General features: G+C 48.2%; 1 protein-coding gene across 5 annotated transcripts in view; it reads left to right on the forward strand.

Moving 5' to 3' along the window:
• PLXNB2 (plexin B2) overlaps positions 1–26,773 on the forward strand; it is a 304,814-nt gene that overhangs the window by 206,122 nt on the left and 71,919 nt on the right. For all 5 annotated transcript variants that reach the window (XM_069764921.1, XM_069764920.1, XM_069764922.1 and 2 more), the window contains 4 exons: positions 21,333–21,527; positions 23,206–23,328; positions 25,925–26,025; positions 26,625–26,751. In XM_069764921.1, the coding sequence (XP_069621022.1) occupies positions 21,333–21,527; positions 23,206–23,328; positions 25,925–26,025; positions 26,625–26,751 (546 nt within the window). The remainder of the gene's footprint in view (positions 1–21,332; positions 21,528–23,205; positions 23,329–25,924; positions 26,026–26,624; positions 26,752–26,773) is intronic.

A 26,773-nucleotide genomic window follows, 5' to 3' on the forward strand; every position in this document is an offset into this window, starting at 1 on the left:
AGAGCCTACGGAACTACCGAGGACCAGCTGACGTTACTGGAACCAGGTTACTAAGCAGGAGGTACCCGTGCTAAAAAGCACTACCAAGGACCGCCTGACGTTGGCGGAACTCGGATACCCAGAAGGAGGCACCTAAGCCAAAGGCTCTGCCCGGAACCAGCTGACGTTACTGGAACCAGGATGGGGAGCAGAAGGTACAAGAGCAAAAGACACTGCCGAGAACCAGCTGACGGTACTGGAACCCGGATGGGTAGCCGAAGGTCCAAGAGCCGATGGAACTACCGAGCACCAGCTGACGTTACTGGAACCCGGTTACTAAGCAGGAGGTACCCGTGCTAAAAAGCACTACCAAGGACCGCCTGACGTTGGCGGAACTCGGATACCCAGAAGGAGGCACCTAAGCCAAAGGCTCTGCCCGGAACCAGCTGACGGTACTGGAACCAGGATGGGGAGCAGAAGGTACAAGAGCAAAAGACACTGCCGAGAACCAGCTGACGGTGCTGGAACCAGGTGGTGGACCCGAAGGTCCACAGGAGAGGAGAGAACAGCTAGGCCGCGAGGCAGCCGCAGTTACCGAACCCCAACAGTCCTACAGGGGGAGCTGGGCCTACTGGCACTACAGAACCAGCCTTGACTACCAATTCACGCAGCCCACATAGGAAGCTCCTAAACTGGAGGCACCCTGGAGTTGGCTAACCCGACCGCACCACGACGGGGCAAGCATAGGCGTCTCAGTGAACTTGACACAACCCGGAAACAGCTGACGGTGCTGAAACCAGGCTTGGCACGAGGGAGTACCTGTGACAAAAACACTGCCGAGAACCAGCTGGCGGTGCTGGAACCCAGATGCGTTGCCCCAGTGTGCAAGAGCCAATGGCACCGAGGACCAGCTGACGGTGCTGGAACCCGGTTACAAAGCTGTAGGTGCCTGCGCTTAAAAGCACTACCAAGGACCGCCTGACGTTGGCGGAACTCGGATACCCAGGAGGAGGCACCTAAGCCAAAGGCTCGGCCCGGAACCAGCTGACGGTGCTGGAACCAGGTGGTGGACCCGAAGGTGCACAGGAGAGGGGAGAACAGCTAGGCCGCGAGGCAGCCGCAGTTACCGAACCCCAACAGTCCTACAGGGGGAGCTGGGCCTACTGGCACTAGAGAACCAGCCTTGACTACCAATTCACGCAGCCCACATAGGAAGCTCCTAAACTGGAGGCACACTGGAGTTGGCTAACCCGACCGCACCACGACGGGGCAAGCATAGGCGTCTCAGTGAACTTGACACAACCCGGAAACAGCTGACGGTGCTGAAACCAGGCTTGGCACGAGGGAGTACCTGTGACAAAAACACTGCCGAGAACCAGCTGGCGGTGCTGGAACCCGGATGCGTTGCCCCAGTGTGCAAGAGCCAATGGCACCGAGGACCAGCTGACGGTGCTGGAACCCGGTTACTAAGCTGTAGGTGCCCGCGCTTAAAAGCACTACCAAGGACCGCCTGGCGTTGGCGGAACTCGGATACCCAGGAAGGAGGCACCAAAGCCAAAGGCTCGGCCCGGAACCAGCTGGCGGTGCTGGAACCAGGTGGTGGACCCGAAGGCCCACAGGAGAGGAGAGAACAGCTAGGCCGCGAGGCAGCCGCAGTTACCGAACTCCAACAGTCCTACAGGGGGAGCTGGGCCTACTGACACTACAGAACCAGCCTTGACTACCAATTCACGCAGCCCACATAGGAAGCTCCTAAACTGGAGGCACCCTGGAGTTGGCTAACCCGACCGCACCACGACGGGGCAAGCATAGGCGTCTCCGTGAACTTGACACAACCCGGAAACAGCTGACGGTGCTGAAGCCAGGCTTGGCACGAGGGAGTACCTGTGACAAAAACACTGCCGAGAACCAGCTGGCGGTGCTGGAACCCGGATGCGTTGCCCCAGTGTGCAAGAGCCAATGGCACCGAGGACCAGCTGACGGTGCTGGAACCCGGTTACTAAGCTGTAGGTGCCAGCGCTTAAAAGCACTACCAAGGACCGCCTGGCGTTGGCGGAACTCGGATACCCAGGAGGAGGCACCAAAGCCAAAGGCTTGGCCCGGAACCAGCTGGCGGTGCTGGAACCAGGTGGTGGACCCGAAGGCCCACAGGAGAGGAGAGAGCAGCTAGGCCGCGAGGCAGCCGCAGTTACCGAACCCCAACAGTCCTACAGGGGAAGCTGGGCCTACTGGCACTACAGAACCAGCCTTGACTACCAATTCACGCAGCCCACATAGGAAGCTCCTAAACTGGAGGCACCCTGGAGTTGGCTAACCCGACTGCACCACGACGGGGCAAGCATAGGCGTCTCAGTGAACTTGACACAACCCGGAAACAGCTGATGGTGCTGAAACCAGGCTTGGCACGAGGGAGTACCTGTGACAAAAACACTGCCGAGAACCAGCTGGCGGTGCTGGAACCCGGATGCGTTGCCTATTAAAGATTGTCTTCCTAGAGCCCCAACTAGCTGTGTTGGAGCAAAGGGTAAGCAGGGGGAGCAGAGTGTAGGCCGAAGCCTGCACTGGAGGCAGATTTGTGTCTGCGTTGCGTTTGCAGGACACTTTGCCGGCTACACAGTGAGGGAACAGCTGGCGTTGCTGAACCCCACTGACACAATGGCGGGTGTTTTTCTCTGTGCAGCTAGCACTTCCGGGCAAAAACTTGCGGTGTAAGAGCCCAGGGGCAGCAGGAGGAGGAGAGGAGCAGAGTGTAGGCCGAAGCCTAGTTGAACCAATTACAAAGTACAAGAGCCACACCTTGTGCAGCATTAATGCTGCACAAGTAAAAGGTTGCTCTATTAATTTGTCTACTTGCACACGCTGAATGAAAGACGTACACAATTTAGCCCATTCTACAGTCAAACTGTAGTGGAGGCGTGACTTGTCTTTTTAACGAGACGCAGAACAGGTGTCCCAAATAACGCCTTGGTGCTTGGCGCAGCTTCCTGAGCGTTATTTGCTGTACAGGAGTCTGTGCTCTTGTGTTATCCCTTGGCAATGCCCTGTTAGCGCTGCCCGTCTTATGACCTCATTTCATGTTGGCCGGCGCGGTTAACGATGGCCATAAATCCCAGACCCACAGTGCCTTTTCATAAAGTCACACTGCGGTGCTGGGATTCGTGGCCTTGAGCAGTAAATAATTTCGCCGCTCACACATGTCCTTACACCTGCTTCAGACTGGGCGGCCTCAGCTGATCCCTTATCGCCTGCCACGGCCATGAGGCCGCACAGTCTGAAGAAGGCGGAAGGAGGGGAGTGAAGACAGGCGAAGATATGCACTGCTCGTGCCCAGCAATCACACCCTCGCAGTCAAAATATACGAGACAACGAGGGACGTTGTGTCGGGCAGGGCGGACACACAGGCACAGGCAGCCAACCAATGATGTCAGAAGACGGGCAGCGCTAACAATGGGGGTGCTGCGTGTCATTAAAAAGGAAAGTCACACCTCAGGGACATTGTAATGGTCTCTAATGAGACACATTTTGTACGTGTTTAATTAAACGTGGGCAAGGAGAAAAAGTCAGCCACCTTGTACAAATGCAGCAGTACTGCTGTACAAGGTGGCTGTTATACATAGAAACACCTGGGGGTGGGGGGCAGGCTCCCTTCAATTTCAGTTCATGTGCCTGCGTGGCGTTTGCAGGTCACGTTGCCGGCTACACAGCAGGGGAACAGCTGGCATTGCTGAACCCCACTAACACATTGGCTGGTGTTTTTCTCTGTGCAGCTAGCACGTCCAGGCAGAAACTGGCGGTGTTTGAGCCCAGGGTCAGCAGGAGGAGGAGAGGAGCAGAGTGTAGGCCGAGGCCTGCACTGGTGGCAGCTTTTGGTCTGTTGTGCCAGCGTGGCTTGTGCTGGACACGATGCCGGCTACACAGCAGGGGAACAGCTGTCGGTGCTGAACCCCACTAACACATTGGCTGGTGTTTTTCTCTGTGCAGCTAGCACTTCAGGGCAAAAACTAGCGGTGTTAGAGCCCAGGGTCAGCAGGAGGAGGAGAGGAGCAGAGTGTAGGCCGAAGCCTAGTTGAACCAATTTCAAAGGTAACCTTTAACCCCCCCTCAGGTGTTGCAAGGTACAAGAGCCACACCTTGAACAGCATTAATGCTGCACAAGTCAAAGGTTGCTCTCTTAATTTTGCTCCTTGCACACGCTGAATAAAACACGTACACTATTTAGCCCATTATACTGTCAATCAGTAGTGGAGGCGTGACTTTTCTTTTTAAGAAGACGCAGCATAGGTGTCAAAATTTACAGCTAGGTGCTGGGCGCAGATTCCTGAGCGTTATTTGCTGTTTCAGGAGTCTGCGCTATTGTGATCCCTTGGCCATGCGCTGTGAGCGCTGCCTGTCTTCTCACCTCATTTCATGTTGGCCGGTGCAGTTAGCAATGGCCATGAATCCCAGGCCCGCAGTGTGTTTTCAAAAAATCACACTGCGTGGCTGGGATTCGTGGCCTTGTGCAGTAAATATGTTTGCCGCTCACACATGTCCTTACACCTGCTTCAGACTGGGCGGCCTCAGCTGATCCCTTATCGCCTGCCACGGCCATGAGGCCGCACAGTCTGAAGAAGGCGGAAGGAGGAGAGTGAAGACAGGCGAAGATATGCACTGCTCGTGCCCATCAATCACACCCTCGCAGTCATAATATATGAGACAACGAGGGGCGTTGTCGGGCAGGGCGGACGCACAGGCACAGCCAGCCAACCATTGATGTCAGAAGACGGGCAGCGCTAACAATGGGGGTGCTGCGTGTCATTAAAAAGGAAAGTCACACCTCAGGGACAGTGGAATGGTCTCAATGAGACACATTTAGTACGTGTTTAATTAAACGTGGGCAAGGAGAAAAAGTCAGCCACCTTGTACAAATGCAGCAGTACTGCTGTACAAGGTGGCTATTATACATAGAAACACCTGGGGGTGGGGGGCAGGCTCCATTCAATTTCAGTTCATGTGCCTGCATGGCGTTTGCAGGACACGTTGCCAGCTACACAGCAGGGGAACAGCTGGCGTTGCTGAACCCCACTGACACATTGACTGGTGTTTTTCTCTGTGCAGCTAGCACTTCCGGGCAAAAACTAGCGGTGTTTGAGCCCAGGGTCAGCAGGAGGAGGAGAGGAGCAGAGTGTAGGCCGAAGCCTGCACTGGTGGCAGCTTTTGGTCTGTTGTGCCAGCGTGGCTTGTGCTGGACACGATGCCGGCTACACAGCAGGGGAACAGCTGGCGCTGCTGAACCCAACTAACACATTGGCGGGTGTTTTTCTCTGTGCAGCTAGCACTTCCAGGCTACAACTGGCGGTGTTATAGCCCAGGGTCAGCAGGAGGAGGAGAGGAGCAGAGTGTAGGCCGAAGCCTGCACTGGTGGCAGCTTTTGGTCTGTTGTGCCAGCGTGGCTTGTGCTGGACACGATGCCGGCTACACAGCAGGGGAACAGCTGGCGGTGCTGAACCCCACTGACACAATAGTGGGTGTTTTTCTCTGTGCAGCCAGCACTTCCGGGCCCCAACTGGCGTAGTTAGAGCCCAGGGTCTGCAGGAGGAGCAGAGTTTAGGTGGAAGCCTACTTGAGCCAATTTCAAAGGTAACCTTTAACCCACCCTCAGGTGTTACAATGTTGAAGAGCCACACCTTGTGCAGTAGTAAAGCTCCACAAGTTAAAGGTTGCCCTTTAAGTTTTGCTCATTGCACACGCAGAATGAAAGCCGTACACAATTTAGCCCATAGAACAGTAGTTCAGTTCTGTATTGGAGGCGTGACTTGTCTTTTTAAGGAGACGCAGCACAGGTGCACATAAATAACGCATTGGTGCTGGGCGCAGCCTCCTGAGCGTTGTTATTTGCTGTACAGGAGTCTGCGCTATTGTGATCCCTTGGCCATGCGCTGTGAGCGCTGCCTGTCTTCTCACCTCATTTCATGTTGGCTGGTGCCGTTAGCAATGGCCATGAATCCCAGACCCGCAGTGTGTTTTCAAAAAATCACACTGCGTGGCTGGGATTCGTGGCCTTGTGCAGTAAATATGTTTGCCGCTCACACATGTCCTTACACCTGCTTCAGACTGGGCGGCCTCAGCTGATCCCTTATCGCCTACCACGGCCATGAGGCCGCACAGTCTGAAGAAGGCGGAAGGAGATGAGTTAAGACAGGCGAACATATGCACTGCACATGCCCATCAATCACACCCTCGCAGCCAAAATATATGAGACAACGAGTGGGGTTGTGTCGGGCAGGGCGGACGCACAGGCACAGGCAGCCAACCAATGATGTCAGAAGATGGGCAGCGCTACCAAGAGGGGTGCTGCGTGTCATTTAAAAGGAAAGTCACACCTCAGGGACACTGTAATGGTCTCTGAGACACATTTTGTACGTGTTGAGTTCCACGTGGGCAAGGAGAAAAAGTCAGCCACCTTGTACAAATGCAGCAGTACTGCTGTACAAGATGGCTGTTATACATAGAAACACCTTGGGGTGGGTGGCAGGGTCCCTTTAATTTCAGTTCATGTGCCTGCGTGGCGTTTGCAGGTCACGTTGCCGGCTACACAGCAGGGGAACAGCTGGCGGTGCTGAACCCCACTAACACATTGGCTGGTGTTTTTCTCTGTGCAGCTAGCACTTCCGGGCAAAAACTAGCGGTATTTGAGCCCAGGGGCAGCAGGAGAGGAGCAAAGTGTAGGCCGAAGCCTGCACTGGTGGCAGCTTTTGTTCTGTTGTGCCAGCGTGGCTTGTGCTGGACACGTTGCCGACTACACAGCAGGGGAACAGCTGGCGGTGCTGAACCCCACTGACACATCAGCTAGTGTTTTTTTCTGTGTAGACAACACTTCCAGGTCCCAACTGACAGTGTTGAAACCCAGGGAATCAAAGAGGAGCAGAGTGTACGCCGAAGCCTGCAGTGGAGCAAGTTGAAAGGGAACCTTTAACCCCCCCCCCCCCCAGGCATTTGTTGCTGAAAGAGCCATCTTGTACAGCAGTAATACTGCACATGGAAAATGGTGGCTCCGAAAATTATGCTCCTTGCAAACGCTGAAGTACACACTCATATAATGTGTCCCCTCACACCGTCAAACCGTCCCGGAAGTGGGACTTTCCTTTGTAATGTGACACAGCACAGCCGTCATTCCAACCCCCTTGGTGCCGTGCGCCACCTCCTCAACGTTGTTTGGTTCTGTCAAGGAGCCCGCGCTGTAATGTTATCCCTTGGCCATGCACAGTTAGCGGTGCCCGTCTTCTGACATCATTTAGGTGTCAGGCTGGCAGTGCCTGTGCGTCCAAGCTGCCCGAGATCCAACCTCGCAGTGTCATCTAATGTAATCCCACTGCGGGCCAGGGATCCATGGGCATGTGCAGTGCATATCATCGCCTCTCACTCACCTCCTTCCTGCTTCTTCAGACTGTGCGGCGTCACGGCCGTGGCATGCTATTAGGGATCAGCTGACGCCGCCTAGTCTGAAGAAGCGTGAAGAAGGGGAGTGAGAGGCTAGTATATGCACTGCGCATGGCCATGGATACCAGGCCCACTGTGGGATCACATTAGACGACACTGCGAGGTGGGATTTCGGGCAGCGTGGACGCACAGGCGCAGCCAGGACGACAACAAATGATGTCAGAGGACGGGCAGCGCAAACTGTGCATGGCCAAGGGATAACATAACAGCGCAGTGTCCATGACGGAATCAAACAACGCTAAGGAGGCAGCGCACGGTGCCAAGGGGGTAGCAATGACGGCTGTGCTGCGTCACATTACAAAGGAAAGTCCAACCTCCGGGACGGTGTGAGGGGACACATTACATGAGTGTGTAGTTCAGCGTTTGCAAGGAGCATAATTTCAAGAGCGACCTTTTCCTTGTGCAGTATTAGTGCTGCACAAGGTGGCTCTTTCAGTAACAAACGCCTAGGTGGGGGGGGGGACAGGTCCCCTTACATTTTAGTTGTGCCAGCGTGGCGGTCGCATGACAGGTTGCCGGATACACAGCTGGGGATCAGCTGACGTTACTGAACCCCAATAACAGAGGAGCGACTGTTGACTGTGCAGACAGCACTTCCAGGCACCAACTGGCTGTGTTAGAGCCCAGGGACAGCAGGAGGAGCAAATTGGAGGTATTGCCGCACACACAGCTGGGGATCAGCTGACGTTACTGAACCCCAATAACAGAGGAGCGACTGTTGACTGTGCAGACAGCACTTCCAGGCACCAACTGGCGGTGTTAGAGCCCAGGGACAGCAGGAGGAGCAGAGGAACAGAGTGTAGGCCGAAGCCTGATTGGAGCAAGTTGAAAGGGAACCTTTAACCCCCCCCAAGACGTTTGTAGCTGAAAGAGCCATCTTGTGCAGCACTAAAGATGCAAAAGGAAAAGGTTGCTCTTTTAATTATGCTCCTTGCAAACACAGAAGTAAACACTAAAAATGTGTCCCCTTATACCGTAAAACCGTCCCAGAGGTGCAAATTTCCTTCGTAATGGGACACAGCACAGCTGTCATTCCTATCCCCTTGGTGCCGTGCGCTGCCTCCTCAGCGTTGTTTTAAGCTGTCACGGAGCCTGCGCTGTTCTGTTATCCCTTGGCCATGCCCAATTAGCGCTGCCTGTCTTCTGACATAATTTGGTGTCAGGCTGTCAGTGCCTGTGCGTCCACGCTGCTCCAGATCCCACCTCGCAGTGTCGTCTAACGTAATCCCACTGCGGGCCTTGGATCCATGGGCATGCACAGTGCATATCCTCGACTCTCACTCCCCTACTTCCCTCTTCTTCAGACTGTGCGGTGTCACGGCCGTGGTATGCTATTAGGGATCAGCTGACGGCGCACAGTCTAAAGAAGGCGGAGGGAGATGAGCGAGAGCCCGAGGGGAAGATATGCACTGCGCATGCCCATGGATCCCAGGCCCGCAGTGTGATTCAATCAGAAGACACTGCGAGGCGGGATCTCGGGCAGCGCGGCCGCACAGGCGCAGCCAGCCTGACACCAAATTATGTCAGAAGACAGGCAGCGCAAATAGGGCATGGCCAAGGGATAACAGAACAGCGCAGGCTCCGTGACAGCTTAAAACAACGCTGAGGAGGCAGCGCATGGCACCAAGGGGGTAGGAATGACGGCTGTGCTGCGTCACATTACGAAGGAAAGTCCCAGCTCCGGGACGGTATAACGGTATCAGTGAACACATTATATAAGTGTTAAGTTCTGCGTGTGCAAGGAGCTAAACTAAAAGAGCTACCTTTTCCTTGTGCAGCATTACTGCTGCACAAGATGGCTCTTTCAGTAACAAACAACGGGGGGGGACAGGTTCCCTTACATTTAGGTTGTTGTGCCAGCGTGGCGGTCGCAGGACACATTGCCGGCTACACAGCTGGGGATCAGCTGACGTTACTGAGACCCAATAACACTGGGTCGTATGTTTTTACTGTGCAGCCTGCACTTCTGAGCCGCAACTGGCGGTGTTGGAGCCCAGGAATAGCAGTTCAGGTGGTAGAAAGATGAACACAGCAGGAGACCTGGATGACACCCAATTACTTAATCAGGCAGAGGAGTGGCAAATTCCTGCGAGATCCAGGCCTGGTTCATTTTCAGGAAAGTAAGCCGGTCAACGTTATCGGAGGATAGTCGCATGCGACGGTCTGTTAGTACACCACCTGCGGCACTAAAGACACGTTCCGATAACACTAGCCGCAGGGCAAGCCAGCACCTCCAATGCATACTGGCTTAGCTCTGGCCATGTATCCAGCTTAGAGACCCAAAACTTGAACGGGGAAGAGCCGTCTGGGAGTACAGTAAGAGGGCAAGCCATGTAGTCTGTCACCATCTGACGGAACCGTTGCCTCCTGCTGACTGGAGCCGCCGGTGATGGTGTAGACATTTGGGGCGGGCACACAAAAGTGTGCCAGAGTTGTGCCATACTGGGCTTGCCTTGGGCAGAGGCACTGCTTCTGCTCCCTCTTTGGGCAGAGCCTCCCCCACTGCCTCGACGCACTGAGCTGCTTTGTAAAGCACTAGCAGCACTCCTCTCAGTTGGACTGGAGAAGATGATGGAATTCACCAGTGTGTCGTGGTACTCCCGCAATTTACGCTCCCGGGTCAACGCTGGGATGAGGGTTTGGACGTTGTCCCGGTAGCGAGGATCGAGGAGGGTGAACACCCAATAATCAGGCATGTTGAGAATGTGGTCGATGCGGCGGTCGTTTCTCAGGCACTGCAGCATGAAATCCACCATGTGCTGCAGACTGCCAACTGGCCCAGAAACGCTGTCCCCTGCTTGAGACATGATCTCTGCCCACTCGTCATCACCCCACCCTCGCTGTACACACTGACCACTGGACAATTGTGTCGCTCCCTCCTCTGGACGGAGCTCTTCCTCCTCCATTGACTCCTCCTCATCCTCCTCACAAAGTGGCCCCTGCGTACCCCTTTGTGAGGAACCACGTGGCGCTGACTCTCCAGAAGCTGATGGAAAAGGTGACTCCTCATCCTCCACCTCTTCCACAACATCATCCCTTAACCCTTGCAAAGTTTGCTGAAGCAGGCAGATAAGGGGGACAGTCATGCTGACTAGTGCATCATCTGCACTTGCCATCCGCGTGGAATAATCAAAAGGATGCAAAACCTGGCAGACGTCCTTCATAGTGGCCCACTCTGTGGTTGTGAAGTCTGATCGGCGCTGACTGCGACTTCTTTGCGCCTGATGCAGCTGGTACTCCATAACTGCTTGCTGCTGCTCACACAACCGCTCCAACATATGTAACGTGGAATTCCACCGGGTAGGTAGGTCACATATGATGCGGTGTTCCGGAAGGCGGAATCGGCGCTGCAGAGCAGCAATGCGGGATCTTGCCAAGCTGGAACGCCGCAAGTGAGCACACTCTAGGCGGACCTTGTGCAGCAGTGCATCAAGATCCGGATAGTCCCTCAGAAAACTCTGCACAACCAAATTGAGCACACGTGCCAGACATGGGATGTGAGTGAGGTTGCCAAGGGCCAAAGCTGCCACCAGATTTCGGCCATTGTCACACACTACCATGCCTGGCTGGAGATTCGCTGGCAGTAACCACACATCGCTCTCCTGCTTGATGGCATTCCAGAGCTCCTGCGCTGTGTGGCTTCGATTCCCCAATTATTATTATACATTTTTATAGCGCCATTTATTCCATGGCGCTTTACATGTGAATACGGGGCAAATATAGACAATTACATTAAACATGAGCAGATAACAAGGCACACGAGTACATAAGGAGGGAGGACCCTGCCCGCGAGGGCTCACAGTCTGCAGGGGGTGGGTGAGGATACACTAGGAGAGTTTCAAGACGGCCTGCTGACGTTTGGCCACGGCTGTGCTCATGTCTGTCATAGGTAAACGTTCACGGGTCCATGTGGAGGTGGACTGTGACGGCTCCTGCAGAGATGATTCTGAGGAACTTGTGTAAGAGGAGGAGTCAATGCGTACAGACTGGATTCCTGCAATCCTTGGAGTGGGCAGGACACGTCCTGCGCCACTCGCACGATCTGTACCTGGCTCAACAACATTAACCCAATGAGCAGTGAGGGAAACGTATCGCCCCTGTCCATGCTGACTGGTCCACGCATCGGTGGTGAGGTGGACCTTGCTACTGACGGCGTTCAGTAGCGCATGTTTTATGTTTCCCTCAACATGCCTGTGCAGGGCAGGGACAGCTTGCCTGCTGAAGTAAAAGCGGCTGGGCACCTTGTACTGTGGGACTGCCAATGCCATCAAGTCACGGAAGCTGTCAGTCTCCACCAGCCTGAATGAGAGCATTTCCAGGGACAACAGTTTGGCAATGCCTGCATTCAGAGCCTGTGCTCGGGCGTGGTTGGCCGAGAATGCCCGCCTTTTCTCCCATGCCTGTACTACCAATGGCTGTAGAGTAGACTGGGAGTGTGAGGATGACTGGGAAGGTGGTGCTGTGGGTGGAATTACACAAGGTCTCTGGACAACAGTGCCAGAGGTTCTTCCATGGCGATCCTGGGAGGAAGCCAAACCAGCTGTGCGTGAGCTGGAGGAAGAGGCAACACGAGCTGAAGAGGTGGCAGCTGCCGCTGTTGGTTGGCCTACATCTTCAGTGTGTTTCTGTAACTCCACCGCGTGCCTGGTCCGCACATGTTTCCACATATTTGTGGTATTGAGGTTGCTGACATTTTTCCCTCTTTTGACTTTCTGATGACACAGCTTGCATTTGACAAAACAAATGTCATCTGCAACTGTGTCAAAAAAGGACCAGGCACTGCAAGTCTTGGGAGCACCCTTTTTGGCTTTGGAAAGAGACAGGCTCCTAACGGGTGCCAAAGTGGGGGCTACAGGCTCCGCAGTCTTCCCCCTCCCTCTCCCTCTTTGGCCCGTAAGGGGAATCTCTTCCTCAGAGCTGCTCCCACCACCTTCCTGTTCCTCATGCCACGATGGGTCAACGACCTCATCATCTCCACTACCCTCTGCCACCAACTGCTCCTCCTGGGTAGTCTCGCCAGCACAGTACGCACCAGAAAGCGGCACCTGAGTTTCATCATCAGAAGCGTACTGCGCTGTGGTCACCGCAGGCACTGGCCCACCCGCCTCTTCAGAGTCAGAGAGACAAAGCTGTTGGGCATCACTGCACACTGCCTCTTCTTCCATTTCTCCAATGCTGCTTGGCTGGCCCCCTGTTTCCAAGCCAAGAGATTCAGAGAACAGAAGTAGAGACAGCTCCTGTCCTGGGCTCTCTGACTGCCTGGCCAATTTGGCAGGTGGTGAAGAGACAGATGGCTGCTCTCCAGTGCTCTGTGCCTGAGAGGATGTGGCACTAACTGAAGTCGATGCCGAGGCGTTAGCTGCCATCCACCCGACAACGGCTTCAATTTGATCTTCACGCAGCAGCGGTGCACGGCGCTCTCCGACAAAGCTGCGCATGAAGGACTGTTCCCTGCTGAAACTGAGTGACGACGAGTCACCGGTGCCCACAGCAGGCACAGAATCACCACGTCCTCTCCCTGCTCCACGCCCACGTGCCTTACTCCCTGCCCTCTTCATCTTGGTTGACAGATAAAGATAAGCAGAAAAGTACTAAGGCCTTAGTGTGCTTATTCCTGAAATGCTCCTCCTAACAGGTGTAAGAAACACTAATGTTGTAAAGTGTGGACTAAACTTTATTATTTTTCAAATGTGGCCTACACAAGTGTAAAGTGGTGTTTGGTGAACTTTACTCTTTTTTTTTTTTCTGCAGATCGGACTACAGAGCAAGTTTAACTCACACGGGGACCGTGCAGACAGCCGTAAACGGCGCTGCAAGGCCCAAAAACCCTCCTCTAGGTTATCCTAGGTAGTGTTTTTCCACTATTTAGCTGGAGACGGGTGGAAAGACACTAATAGGAATTTTTTTTTTAAATTTTAAACAGGCTGCACTATTTGAAAAAAAGGAATTTTTTTTTTCAAGGTATGAGGAAGTAACGCACCCTGAGCTGAATCCAACCGGCTATGGCTGCACACAGACTACAGGGCGAGCTGCGCTCACACGGAGACCGTGCAGACAGCCGTAAACGGCGCTGCAAGGCCCAAAAAAACCCCTCTAGGTTATCCTATGTAGTGTTTTTCCACAATTTAGCTGGAGACGGGTGGAAAAACACTAATAGGAAATTTTTTTTTCAATTTTAAACAGGCTGCACTATTTGAAAAAAAGGAAAAATTTTTTCCAGGTATGAGGCAGTAACGAACCCTGAGCTGAATCCAACCGGCTATGGCTGCACACAGACTACAGGGCGAGCTGCGCTCACACGGAGACCGTGCAGACAGCCGTAAACGGCGCTGCAAGGCCCAAAAACCCCCCTCTAGGTTATCCTATGTAGTGTTTTTCCACAATTTAGCTGTAGACGGGTGGAAAAACACTAATAGGAAATTTGAGAAAAAATGTGCAGCAGGCTGCATTATGAGCAAAAAAGGACAACTGTGTGAGGCAGAGTGAACCCCCCCTGAGCTGAATACAACCGGGTATATGGCTGCACACAGACTACAGAGTGAGCTGCACACACACACACACACACACAGAGACCTTGCAGAACGCTGTTAAAACAGCGCTGCAAGGCAAGAGCAAGGTGAACAGTGAAGAACACACAGCGTTTTGCTAAATTAGCCTTGGGAAAGGAAAATAAAGCAATTAGCTATCTCAACTGGCCCTCAGTTAGAACACAGCGTCCTGTCCCTAACTGAAATCACAGCAGAGTGAGCGCAAAATTGCGGCAGCGTTTTTTATAGTGCAGAGTGACATCATTTCAGCAGCCAATCACAGCCTTGCCAGTACTTACATGCCCACCATGCTAAACAGGATGTGCCCACACTTCCAATCATTCCTCATTGGCTGCTGCGTTCAGTTTGAATTCTGGGAACTTCCAATTCCGGTATCCGATACGCGGGAAGTATCGGAATTCAGTATCGGAATTCCGATACCGCAAGTATCGGCCGATACCCGATACTTGCGGTATCGGAATGCTCAACACTAGTAGCGACTGATGTTTCCCTTGGCATATTTGGTCTTGGTAATTGTTTTTGTGAAACATAGCTGCAAATTTTACATATTTTGCAGATGCCCATAATAAAACACTAGATACAGGGGTATTCCCATATCCACAAACCTATCCCAATATGTGGTAGGTGTAATAATATTTTATAATATCTCCAATTAGAAATGTAGTATAGTTTTTCTGATTCACTGTGTCTCCCTCCTCATGTGCAGGCATTGCAGGACCTTGTGCATCCATGGTTACAACCACTGATATAGTGACAGTTAGCTAGTTGTTCTATACACATACACACATATATATCGTGAATATAATGTATGTATGTGTGTATGTATATGTTACATATGCACACACACAGGTGCTTCTTACAAAATTAGAATGTCATCAGATCATCAAAAAGTTAATTTATTTCAATTCTTCAATACAAAAAGTGAAACTCCTATATTATATAGAATCATTACAAACGGAGTGATCTATTTTAAGTATTTATTCCTTTTAATGTTGATGATTATGGCTTACAGCCAATGAAAATCCAAAAGTCATTATCTCAGTAAATTAGAATACTTTATAACACAGTTTGAAAAATTATTTTTAAATCTGAAATGTTGGCCTACTGAAATGTATGTTCAGTAAATGCACTCAATACTTGGTCAGGGCTCCTTTTGCATCAGTTACTGCATCAATGTGGAGTGGCATGGAGGCGATCAGCCGGTGGCACTGCTGAGGTGTTATGGAAGCCCAGGTTGCTTTAATAGAAGCCTTCAGCTTGTCTTCTTGCTGGGTCTGGTGTCTCATCTACCTCTTTACAATACCCCATAGATTCTCTGAGGTTAAGGTCAGGCGAGTTTGCTGGCCAATCAAGCACAGTAATTCTGTTGTTTTCAAACCAGGTATTGGTACTTTTGGCAGTGTGGACAAGTGCCAAGTCCTGCAGGAGAATGAAATTTCCATCTCCAAAAAGCTTGTCAGCAGAGCAGAGTACTCTAAATAAAATTTCCTGGTAGACGGCTGCGCGGACTTTGGTCTTGATAAAACACAGTGGTCCTACACTAGTAGATGACATGGCTCTCCAAACCATCTCTGATTGAGGAAACTTCACACAAGATCTCAAGCATCTTGGATTGTGGGCCTCTCCACTCATCCTCCAGACGCAGGGATCTTGATTTCCAAACAAAATGCAAAATTTACTATCATCTGAAAAAAAACACCTTGGCCCAGGTAAGATGCTTCTGGTGTTGTCTATTGGTCATGAGCGGCTTGACACAACTAATGCAACACTCGTAGCCAATGTCCTGGATACGTCTGTGTGTGGTGGTTCTTGAAGCAATGACTCCAGCAGCAGTCCACAACTTGTGAATCTCCCTCAAAGTTTTGAATGGCCTTTCCTTAAAAATCCTTTCAAGACTACGGTTATCCCACTTGCTTGTGCACCTCTTTCTACCACACTTTTTCCCTCCATTAAACTTTCCATTAATATGCTTGGATACAGCACTCTGTAAACAGCCAGCTTCTTTAGCAATGACTCTTTGTGGCTTATTCTCCTTGTGGAGTGCGTCAATGACTGCCTTCTGGACATTTGTCACGTCAGCAGTCTTCCTCATGATTGTGGAGCCTACTGATACAGACTAAGGGACCTTTTTAAACGCTTAGGAAGCCTTTGCAGGTGTTTTTTATTATTCTAATTTACTGAGATAATGACTTTTGGGTTTTCATTGGCTGTATGCCATAATCATCAACATTAACAGAAAAAAAACTCTTGAAATACGGTAGGTCACTCTGTGTTTGTAATGAATTTATATAATGAGATTCGTTTTTTGTGTTGAAGAACCGAAATAAATTAACTTTTTGATGATATTCGAATATAATATAATATATATATATATATATATATAAAAAAAAAACTTCCTTCTCACTCCCAATGGGAGTGGTCTTTGTTGTCCTTTCTCATTCTCGGGTCCTCTACCACAGCGTAGACAGCATATACCAAACGCCACAGCCATGTAGCGGGGATTGTATACAGGAACCTCTGCACAGCATATGGGCTAAGCCCCCCCCCCCAAGTCCAAGTGGGAGACCCCAGAAAAAGTGGTGGAGAATGAAAGGGCTAAAATCCTGTGGGACTTCAAGATCCAGACGGATAAGTAGGTGTTGCCTAACCAACCAGATATTGTGATAGTAGGCAAGGACCAGAAGACAGCAATGATAATTGATGTGGCAGTGCCACGTGACTGCAACATCAGAAAGAAGGAATATATATATATATATTATATATACATACATGCACATATATACACTCCTCAATAAAATAAAGGGAACACTAAAATCCCACATCCTAGATATCACTAAATGAAATATTCCAGTTGTACATCTTTATTCATGACATAGTGGAATGTGTTGAGAACAATAAAACATAAAAATTATCAACATAAATCACAACTAATATCCCACGGAGGTCTGGAGTTGGAATGATGCTCAAAATCAAAGTGGAAAATTAAGTTACAGGCTGATCCAACTTCAGTGGAAATGCCTCAAGACAAGGAAATGATGATGTTCAGTAGTGTGTGTGGCCTCCACGTGCCTGTATGACCTCCCTACAATGCCTGGGCATGCTCCTGATGAGGCGGCGGATGGTCTCCTGTGGGATCTCCTCCCAGACCTGGACTAAAGCATCCGCCAACTCCTGGACAGTCTGTGATGCAACGTGACGTTAGTGGATGGTGCGAGACATGATGTCCCAGATGTGTTCAATCGGATTCAGGTCTGTGGAACAGGCAGGCCAGTCCATTGCTTCAATTCCTTCATCTTGCAGGAACTGCTGACACACTCCAGCCACATGAGGTCTGGCATTGTCCTGCCTTAGGAGGGCCAACCGCACCAGCATATGGTCTCACAAGGGGTCTGAGGATCTCATCTCGGTACCTAATGGCAGTCAGGCTACCTCTGGCGAGCACATAGAGGGCTGTGCGGCCCTCCAAAGAACCTGCTTTAATCTGTGAAGAGCACATTGCACCAGTGGCGAATTTGCCAATCCTGGTGTTCTATGGCAAATGCCAAGCGTCCTGCACGATGTTGGGCTGTGAGCACAACCCCCATCTGTGGACGTCTGGCACTCAGACCATCATCATGGAGTCTGTTTATAATCTTTTGTGCAGACACATGCACGTTTGTGGCCTGCTGGAGGTCATTTTACAGGGCTCTGGCAGTGCTCTTCCTGTTCCTCCTTGCACAAAGGCTGAGGTAGCGGTCCTGCTGCTGGGTTGTTGCCCTCCTACGGCCCCCTCCACGTCACATGGTGTACTGACCTGTCTCTTGGTAGGGCCTCCAGTCTCTGGACACTACGCTGACAGACACAGCAAACCTTCTTTCCACAGCTCGCATTGATGTGCCATCTTGGATGAGCTGCACTACCTGAGTCACTTGTGTGGGTTGTAGAGTCCGTCTCATGCTACCACGATTGTGAAAGCACAACCAGCATTCAAAAGTCACCAAAACATCAGCCAGAAAGCATTGGTACTGAGATGTGGTCTGTGGTCCCCACCTGCAGAACCACTCCTTTATTGAGTGTGTCTTGATAATTGCCAATAATTTCCATCTGTTGTCTATTCCGTTTGCACAACAGCATGTGAAACTGATTGTCAAATAGTGTTGCTTCTTAAGTGGACAGTTTGATTTAACAGAAGTTAGATTTACTTGGAGTTTTATTCTGTTGTTTGTGTTCCCTTTATGTTTTTTGAGCAGTGTATATACATATACATATGTATATCAACCATCCTGGCATATTTGTCCCTTAACCTGGGCCTCATCCTGGTGTATATATGTATGTATGTATATATATATGTGTGTGTGTGTGTGTGTGTGTGTGTGTGTGTGTGTGTGTGTATATATATATATATATATATATATATATATATACATGCATACATGCATACATACATACATACATACATACATACATACATACAGTGGGGCAAAAAAGTATTTAGTCAGTCAGCAATAGTGCAAGTTCCACCACTTAAAAAGATGAGAGGCGTCTGTAATTTACATCATAGGTAGACCTCAACTATGGGAGACAAACTGAGAAAAAAAACCAGAAAATCACATTGTCTGTTTTTTAACAATTTATTTGCATATTATGGTGGAAAATAAGTATTTGGTCAGAAACAAAATTTCATCTCAATACTTTGTAATATATCCTTTGTTGGCAATGACAGAGGTCAAACGTTTTCTGTAAGTCATCACAAGGTTGCCACACGCTGTTGTTGGTATGTTGGCCCATTCCTCCATGCAGATCTCCTCTAGAGCAGTGATGTTTTTGGCTTTTCGCTTGGCAACACGGACTTTCAACTCCCTCCAAAGGTTTTCTATAGGGTTGAGATCTGGAGACTGGCTAGGCCACTCCAGGACCTTGAAATGCTTCTTACGAAGCCACTCCTTCATTGCCCTGGCGGTGTGCTTTGGATCATTGTCATGTTGAAAGACCCAGCCACGTTTCATCTTCAGTGCCCTTGCTGATGGAAGGAGGTTTGCACTCAAAATCTCACGATACATGACCCCATTCATTCTTTCATGTACCCGGATCAGTCGTCCTGGCCCCTTTGCAGAGAAACAGCCCCAAAGCATGATGTTTCCACCACCATGTTTTACAGTAGGTATGGTGTTTGATGGATGCAACTCAGTATTCTTTTTCCTCCAAACACGACAAGTTGTGTTTCTACCAAACAGTTCCAGTTTAGTTTCATCAGACCATAGGACATTCTCCCAAAACTCCTCTGGATCATCCAAATGCTCTCTAGCAAACTTCAGACGGGCCCAGACATGTACTGGCTTAAGCAGTGGGACACGTCTGGCACTGCAGGATCTGAGTCCATGGTGGCGTAGTGTGTTACTTATGGTAGGCCTTGTTACATTGGTCCCAGCTCTCTGCAGTTCATTCACTAGGTCCCCCCGCGTGGTTCTGGGATTTTTGCTCACCGTTCTTGTGATCATTCTGACCCCACGGGGTGGGATTTTGCGTGGAGCCCCAGATCGAGGGAGATTATCAGTGGTCTTGTATGTCTTCCATTTTCTAATTATTGCTCCCACTGTTGATTTCTTCACTCCAAGCTGGTTGGCTATTGCAGATTCAGTCTTCCCAGCCTGGTGCAGGGCTACAATTTTGTTTCTGGTGTCCTTTGACAGCTCTTTGGTCTTCACCATAGTGCAGTTTGGAGTCAGACTGTTTGAGGGTGTGCACAGGTGTCTTTTTATACTGATAACAAGTTTAAACAGGTGTCATTACTACAGGTAATGAGTGGAGGAAAGAGGAGACTCTTAAAGAAGAAGTTACAGGTCTGTGAGAGCCAGAAATCTTGATTGTTTGTTTCTGACCAAATACTTATTTTCCACCATAATATGCAAATAAATTGTTAAAATAACAGACAATGTGATTTTCTGGATTTTTTTTTCTCAGTTTGTCTCCCATAGTTGAGGTCTACCTATGATGTAAATTACAGACGCCTCTCATCTTTTTAAGTGGTGGAACTTGCACTATTGCTGACTGACTAAATATTTTTTTGCCCCACTGTGTGTGTGTGAGTGTATGTATATATATATATATATATATATATATATATATATATATATATATATATATATATATATATATATACATATATATATACATATATATATAGTGTGTGTATATGTATATATATATATATACATATATATTATCACTAGATTGTGGCCCGATTCTAACGCATCGGGTATTCTAGAATATGCATGTCCCCGTAGTATATGGGCAATGATGATTCCAGAATTCGCGGCAGACTGTGCCCGTCGCTGATTGGTCGAGGCAACCTTTGACATTGTCGCCATGGCAACCATTATGATATCTACGTCGATACTGTGCCCGTCGCTGAATCAGAAACGTGGGATTTTTACGTCCTTTATGACATCATCGTCGCTGTGCCCGTTGCTGATTGGTCGAGGCCTGGCGACCTCGACCAATCAGAGATGCGGGATGTCTACGTCGATGCTGTGCCCGTCGCTGATTGGTCAAGGCCTGGCGGCCTCGACCAATCAGAGACGCGGGATTTCCAGGACAGACAGACAGACAGAAAAACCCTTAGACAATTATATATATAGATATAGATTACTCATCCTGATACATGTCCATTATCTTGGGTCCCGTCCTGGTATATGTGTTCCCTATTCTGTCGCTGTTCTTTAATTCTTTAATATATAGAAAAAAATAAAACCTTATAGTCGCCTTCCTCCCACTCCCCAGCCGTGCAGTATCATCTTCTGAAGCCAGCAGCTGACCTCAGAGTGCAAGTGACAGGAGCGAATGATGTCACATGCATGCCGGCTGCCCTCTGATTGGTCGACATCAAGTATTGCTGCAAACAGACCCGACGGGTCTCTGTGCCGCAGTACACTTCACCTGAATGTGCATTCGAGGACACAAATGCAGCTGAAGTATTTAGTGATGTTGGCGGACCCCTCACCATCCAGTTGCGGTGGTGACATCTGCTATCACGGTAGTTACACCCCGCCTATAGAGACTGTAGGTAAACTGCAGTCAACGGTCAGAGCTATGCTAATTTGTTTTAACTAAAAAAGCAGAAGCCAATAAGCAAGCAGACAATAGAAAACTAAAACTCATCTCCTTTGTGTACAGACAGACATATATATATTTTTTCTTTCTCTTGAGCTGTGAACTGGACAATCACTTTAACTCTATTTCATCCAAACATTATGACGTTATAGTGATTTGCATTCCGAGCAACACTCACACGTGAAAGCTCTCCTGTGGTTTGGAGTGTTTGACTCGTCTTATTTTCTTACTTTACAGAATCCCATTCCAAATGAATCTATCAAGTATCCATGTGGATCGGAACATTTGCCTTACCCATTGCAGAGCAGGGATGGTGAAGTGGCCAATGCTGTTCTTCTGCGTGAAAAGAACCCCTATACCTCAGTTGCAGTAACTGTAGAGAATGGGCACACTATTGCATTTCTTGGTACTGCTGAAGGAAAACTGGTAAAAGTAAGTATAAGTAATCGTTTTAGTTTAAAAAAAAAAAAAAAACCTGTCTAGCTTTATTCCCATGGAACTTTATATTCTTGTATGTTTATATATTTCTCACACGTCATCTTTCTTTGCTCGCCCCATACTATTACCTATAGGCTTTAGTTATTCTCCAATGTCTTTTTTTTTTTTTTTTGAGATACCCTTAAAGGGAACCCATCATGTCATTTTTAGCAACTAAACTGTCCCCAGTGTGGTGTTAGTGATGCAATGTGCACGGGGAGCCGCTCGTCAATGCGCGGGATTTTAGAGCCGATTCCCATGAGGTTGGCGACCCCTCGGAATGTCAATTAGTACGTGGGTGTCGACAACCTGATGAGCCTGTGACTGAAAGAAAATAATCTTTCTGACTTTTTTTTTTTATTTGTAATACGCTATATATATATATATATAGCGCTAACATATTCCGCAGCGCTTTACAGGTTGCACACATTATCATCACTGTCCCCAATGGGGCTCTAAATCTAAATTCACTATCAGTATATCTTTGGGCTGTGGGAGGAAACCAGAGAACCCGGAGGAAACCCACACAAACACGGAGAGAACATACAAACTCCTTGCAGATGTTGTCCTTGGTGGGATTTAAACCCAGGACTCCAGCGCTGCAAGACTGCAGTGCTAACTACTGAGCCATCGTGCTCCCCAATGAAGCTCCACCCCTATGGCTGAAAGGGAAAGTGCTGCTATATTGCTATACAAAGTGATTTTTGGAGATGATTTCGGCACCGCTTTGATTGATAACAACGTGATAGTGATGCACATTGCATCACTAACAAACTGGGGACAGTTTAGTTGCTAAAAATGACATGACCGGTTGCCTTTAATAGGTGGTTAAAAGGTTCCAGTAGAGTCCACTTACCACAACATAACCCATGGCTTTCATAGCAGAGGCGGTAAAGTGTTGACAGGACCACTTACCACTGGGTAAATCTCTTGGTCCCGTTTTAGTAGGAGTTGGTGGTGGAAGCGCTCTTTCAGCGGTCAGATTGATGGCACAAAGCAAGTTCCTTTACATTGGCCAAACTTGGAGAAGGGCGACTTTTACCCTCGATCCCATTTTCTTATCAATTTCCTTTTACTTTCTAACAAAGTGTTTAGCAAGGCAACCATCAACTTTTAGAACAGCTTCAATAAGTTCTTAACATCAATCTCTGAAGCAAGACTGCTGCTCAAAGAAATCAGATTGTTGCCACAATCCTATTCTTATGTATCTGGATCCTTTTCAGTGCATAGCATGTAACTGAAAAGCTCCAGTGAAGTTTCAGCATGATGTTATTTATTTTAAATGACTTTTCTGTGAGATCCCTGAGAGGGAAAGTGAAAACAATAATTATGCAGAGATTCCTTTCATCCCACATTCTGCAGTCATTCTCTGTGCCAAGTGCTGAACGTAGAGCGTTGTCGGCACTGGTTAAGCATGCGTCCCTTTATGCCTAAGGCCTCCCGCAGATCGACTGGCTCAGCAACAAGTTCTTCATTCTGAATATGCTTGAAATAGTGCAGCGTAAAGACTAGTACAGTCGATAACAGACAAGTATCCTGACTTACAGTTTTTCATTTCATCACTTTTATTTTCATCGTGTTTTTTGTTTAGTCTCTGAACTGAGTAAACTTAATTGTTGAATGTTGTTTGTAGGCTTTTCTTGGGAAACAGTCGAGAGAGTACAGATTTGTGCCATTTGATACCAAAAGTACAGTCAAAAATGGGATGGTTTTTGATGCTACCAAAGAACACATCTATGTCATGACTAAGAAGAAGGTTGGTAAATTCTAATATTCACAGCTACATGCATGGACTGCAAAACCAGATCCTTTAGGGCTCATACACACTTCAGTGATTTTTCTCATAGGAGAATATTGATCCTAGTTTCAACAGTGAGCGTCGTCAGAGCGTATCTCATGAGAAGAAAAAAAGCTTCTCCTATCAGTCTGTGAAAAATTGACAACACTCGGATGGCATCTATGTGCTGTCCAGTTCTTTGCCGGAACCGTAGATATGACACAGGGATCATCAGCCCCATAGAGTATTATAGGTACAAGTGCCAACACAGATAGCACTCACCCGAGAAAAACTAATGTGTGAACGCGCCCTGTGGCTGTGTTCATGCGTGTGTTAGTGCAGACGAGTTTGCAGGTAGCACTGTAGTGTTGCTACAAAGTCATGCTCTCATTCATTCCTACAGGTGTGGCGTGGCTGTCAGGTATGTGGCAGCCGTACTTTGGAATCGCACCCTTAGGGTATGTGTCCAAGTTCAGGATTGCATCAGGATTTGGTCAGGATTTTATGTCAGTATTTGTAAGCCAAAACCAGGAGTGGAACAATTAGAGGAAAAGCATAATAGAAACACATGCACCACTTCTGCATTTATCACCCACTCCTGGTTTTGGCTTACAAATACTGACATAAAATCCTGACCAAATCCTGATGCAATCCTGAACGTGGACACATACCCTTAGAGAAAAAGCAAAGCAGTTAATGAAACAGCAGTGCACACCCTTGATCTGCACATACCTGATAGCAGTCACATGTGTGTCCCATAGTAACTTTGGCCTTCACATTGAATTAAATTGTTGATTTTTGATTATATTGTGTTTCCTAATGTGTGGAGCCCAAAGTTTTGAGACTGACACAAATTTTTGATTTTACTAAATTTACTCCGTTAGTTTTTTTTTAGATCCTTTAGCCAGATATTTCTATGGTTACTGACGTACAATTATAAGCATTTCAGGATTTTTCATACTTTTAGTGACTTACATCAAGTTTATGCAAAGACTCAATATTTACAATAGTAACCTTTACTTTACAGGACTTCTGAATTATGCACTGGTTTGCTGGATATCAGCTTCTCGGCCAAATCCTGACTGATGGAAACTCATTTTTGCCTAACCGGTACTTGGCGTTTATCACAATTTCTGTATTTCTAGTTGTCCACCCACTTTTAACAGATTGACAACAGTTGGGATAATGGGATAAGATCTAGGAAATTTTCTGGCCATGTGCCCAAAAATGTCAGTGTTTTGTTCACCAAGCCGCTTAGTTAGCACTTTTGCCTTGTAACATGGTGCGCCATCATACTGGAAAAAGCATTGTTTATCACCAAATGCTAAAGAACAGTATTGTCCTCCAAGAGCAGCTTCTCCTAACCATCCAGGAGCAATGTTATGATGAACAGTTCTTTTTGTAGCATGATGACTGGTGAACAAAACAATGAAGTTTTGAGTCCATGGACAGGAATCTCCCAGGTCTCGATCCCATTGAGAACATGTGATCAATCTTCAGAAAGTGGGGAAGCAAGCAGAAATACATAAATTGTGAAAAACTCCAAGCACCGATTAGACAAGAATGGGTTGCCATCAGTCCGGATTTGGCTCAGAAGCTAATAGCCCACATGCCAGGCTATAATGCAGGAAAATAAGGGTCAACACTATAAATATAGTGAGTCTTGGAATAAAGTTGTTGAACTTGTCAATAATAGATTAAAAACTTTTATGAATGCTTATAATAGTACTTATAAACTTCTGACCACAAAACCTAAAAACACTGAAGCAACATATTGTGAAAAATTAAAATTTTGTCAGTCTCAAAACTGCATATGATATTCATCATTTCTCTGTCTCCTAGTATAACCTTTTGAATTGGGACAATCTCTTTAAAAGCTATTACTTATTCGTTCAAGATGATGTTACAGATTATTAGGGGCCCAAACACCAAGGCCACCATTGATCCTGAGAACAAGGTTCTGAAATGCTCCATCTGTGTGTAGGGCAGCACGGTGGCGCAGTGGTTAGCACAGCAGCCTTGCAGCGCTGGAGTCCTGAGTTCTAATCCCACCCAGGACAACATCTGCAAAGAGTTTGTATGTTCTCTCCGTGTTTGCGTGGGTTTCCTCCGGGCACTCCGGTTTCCTCCCACATTCCAAAGACATACTGATAGGGAATTTAGATTGTGAGCCCTATCGGGGACAGTAATGTGTGCAAACTGTAAAGCGCTGCGGAATATGTTAGCGCTATATAAAAATAAAGATTATTATTATCTGTGGGATAGTCAGAGATGGCTCAATCCGGTGCTCGGCTAAATCCGGCCCTCCCATAGACAATGTTTGGAGCTCCAATGTTTGGCTTGCAAGCTCCATCGTGACAGGATATTTCTGAGCTCCTTTCTTGAAAAGTAAATTCATCTCCAGCAAGGTCATTCACAATATTATCTGTACGTTTATCCTTCCACATGTGTAATGGGAAGTGGTGTAACATGTTTTTTGGGCCTTGTACAGATTTGTGAGGTATTTTGCCAATGTCATAATGGTGATAAGGACTCCTCTGTAAAGCATTGTAAATTGTACATCCTGTGTATATAGGTGCATCGTGTTCCCATGCAGGACTGTGACCGATATTTGAGCTGCAATGAATGTACTCAGGCAAAGGATCCATATTGTGGGTGGTGCGTGATAGATGGAAGGTAAGTGAGGATGATTTTGTGTATCGTTGTATAACCTAAACCATAGTAGCCACTGATTCCTGAGCATTGTAATCGGGCAGTAATAGAAAGCCGACATGTTCCCATTCTGAATATGTAGATCTACAGAGCGGACACACTCCAGTTCTTCACATTATGGTGGGCACACAAACTTCAAGTGTTGGGTTTCTGATCACACCAATATGACCACTAACAATCACAAGAACGGGGGTTTAAGTGGAGAGGCAGTGACACACTGATGGATTGTGGTTGTGATTCTGGGAATGCCTATCAATGATGTTACTCAATCTCTGACCTCCATCCTCCCTCTGATGAACTACATGATCTATTTTTTGAGTGGGCACCGTGCAATAGTACATTTCTCCAGTCCGACACAAAACTTATACAGTTTCTCACAGTTACTCCAACCATGTACTCCGATTGCCGGTAAATTCAGCAGTCACAGCCAAACACTGCTCCAGTTGTATGTCATAAATTATAAAACAATGCTCCCCATATCAGAAATGAGCTGCCTGTTTTACCCTTCACATCTATTCACTTAACCATTTCCACTTATTAGTTTTATTTTGCGATCATTTTAGATGCACCTTAAAAGAACATTGTGGTCGGGCCAGAGAGCCAAATCACTGGCTATGGAGTCCTGATGGTGTCTGCTTGAAGATTGAAAGTGCACAGCCAAGTAATATGAGTGTTAGACATCTTAGTGATGTAAGTAGTTACCGCTCATACT

The sequence above is a fragment of the Ranitomeya imitator genome, chromosome 4 (genome assembly GCF_032444005.1).
Source record: "Ranitomeya imitator isolate aRanImi1 chromosome 4, aRanImi1.pri, whole genome shotgun sequence".
Taxonomy (NCBI): domain Eukaryota; kingdom Metazoa; phylum Chordata; class Amphibia; order Anura; family Dendrobatidae; genus Ranitomeya; species Ranitomeya imitator.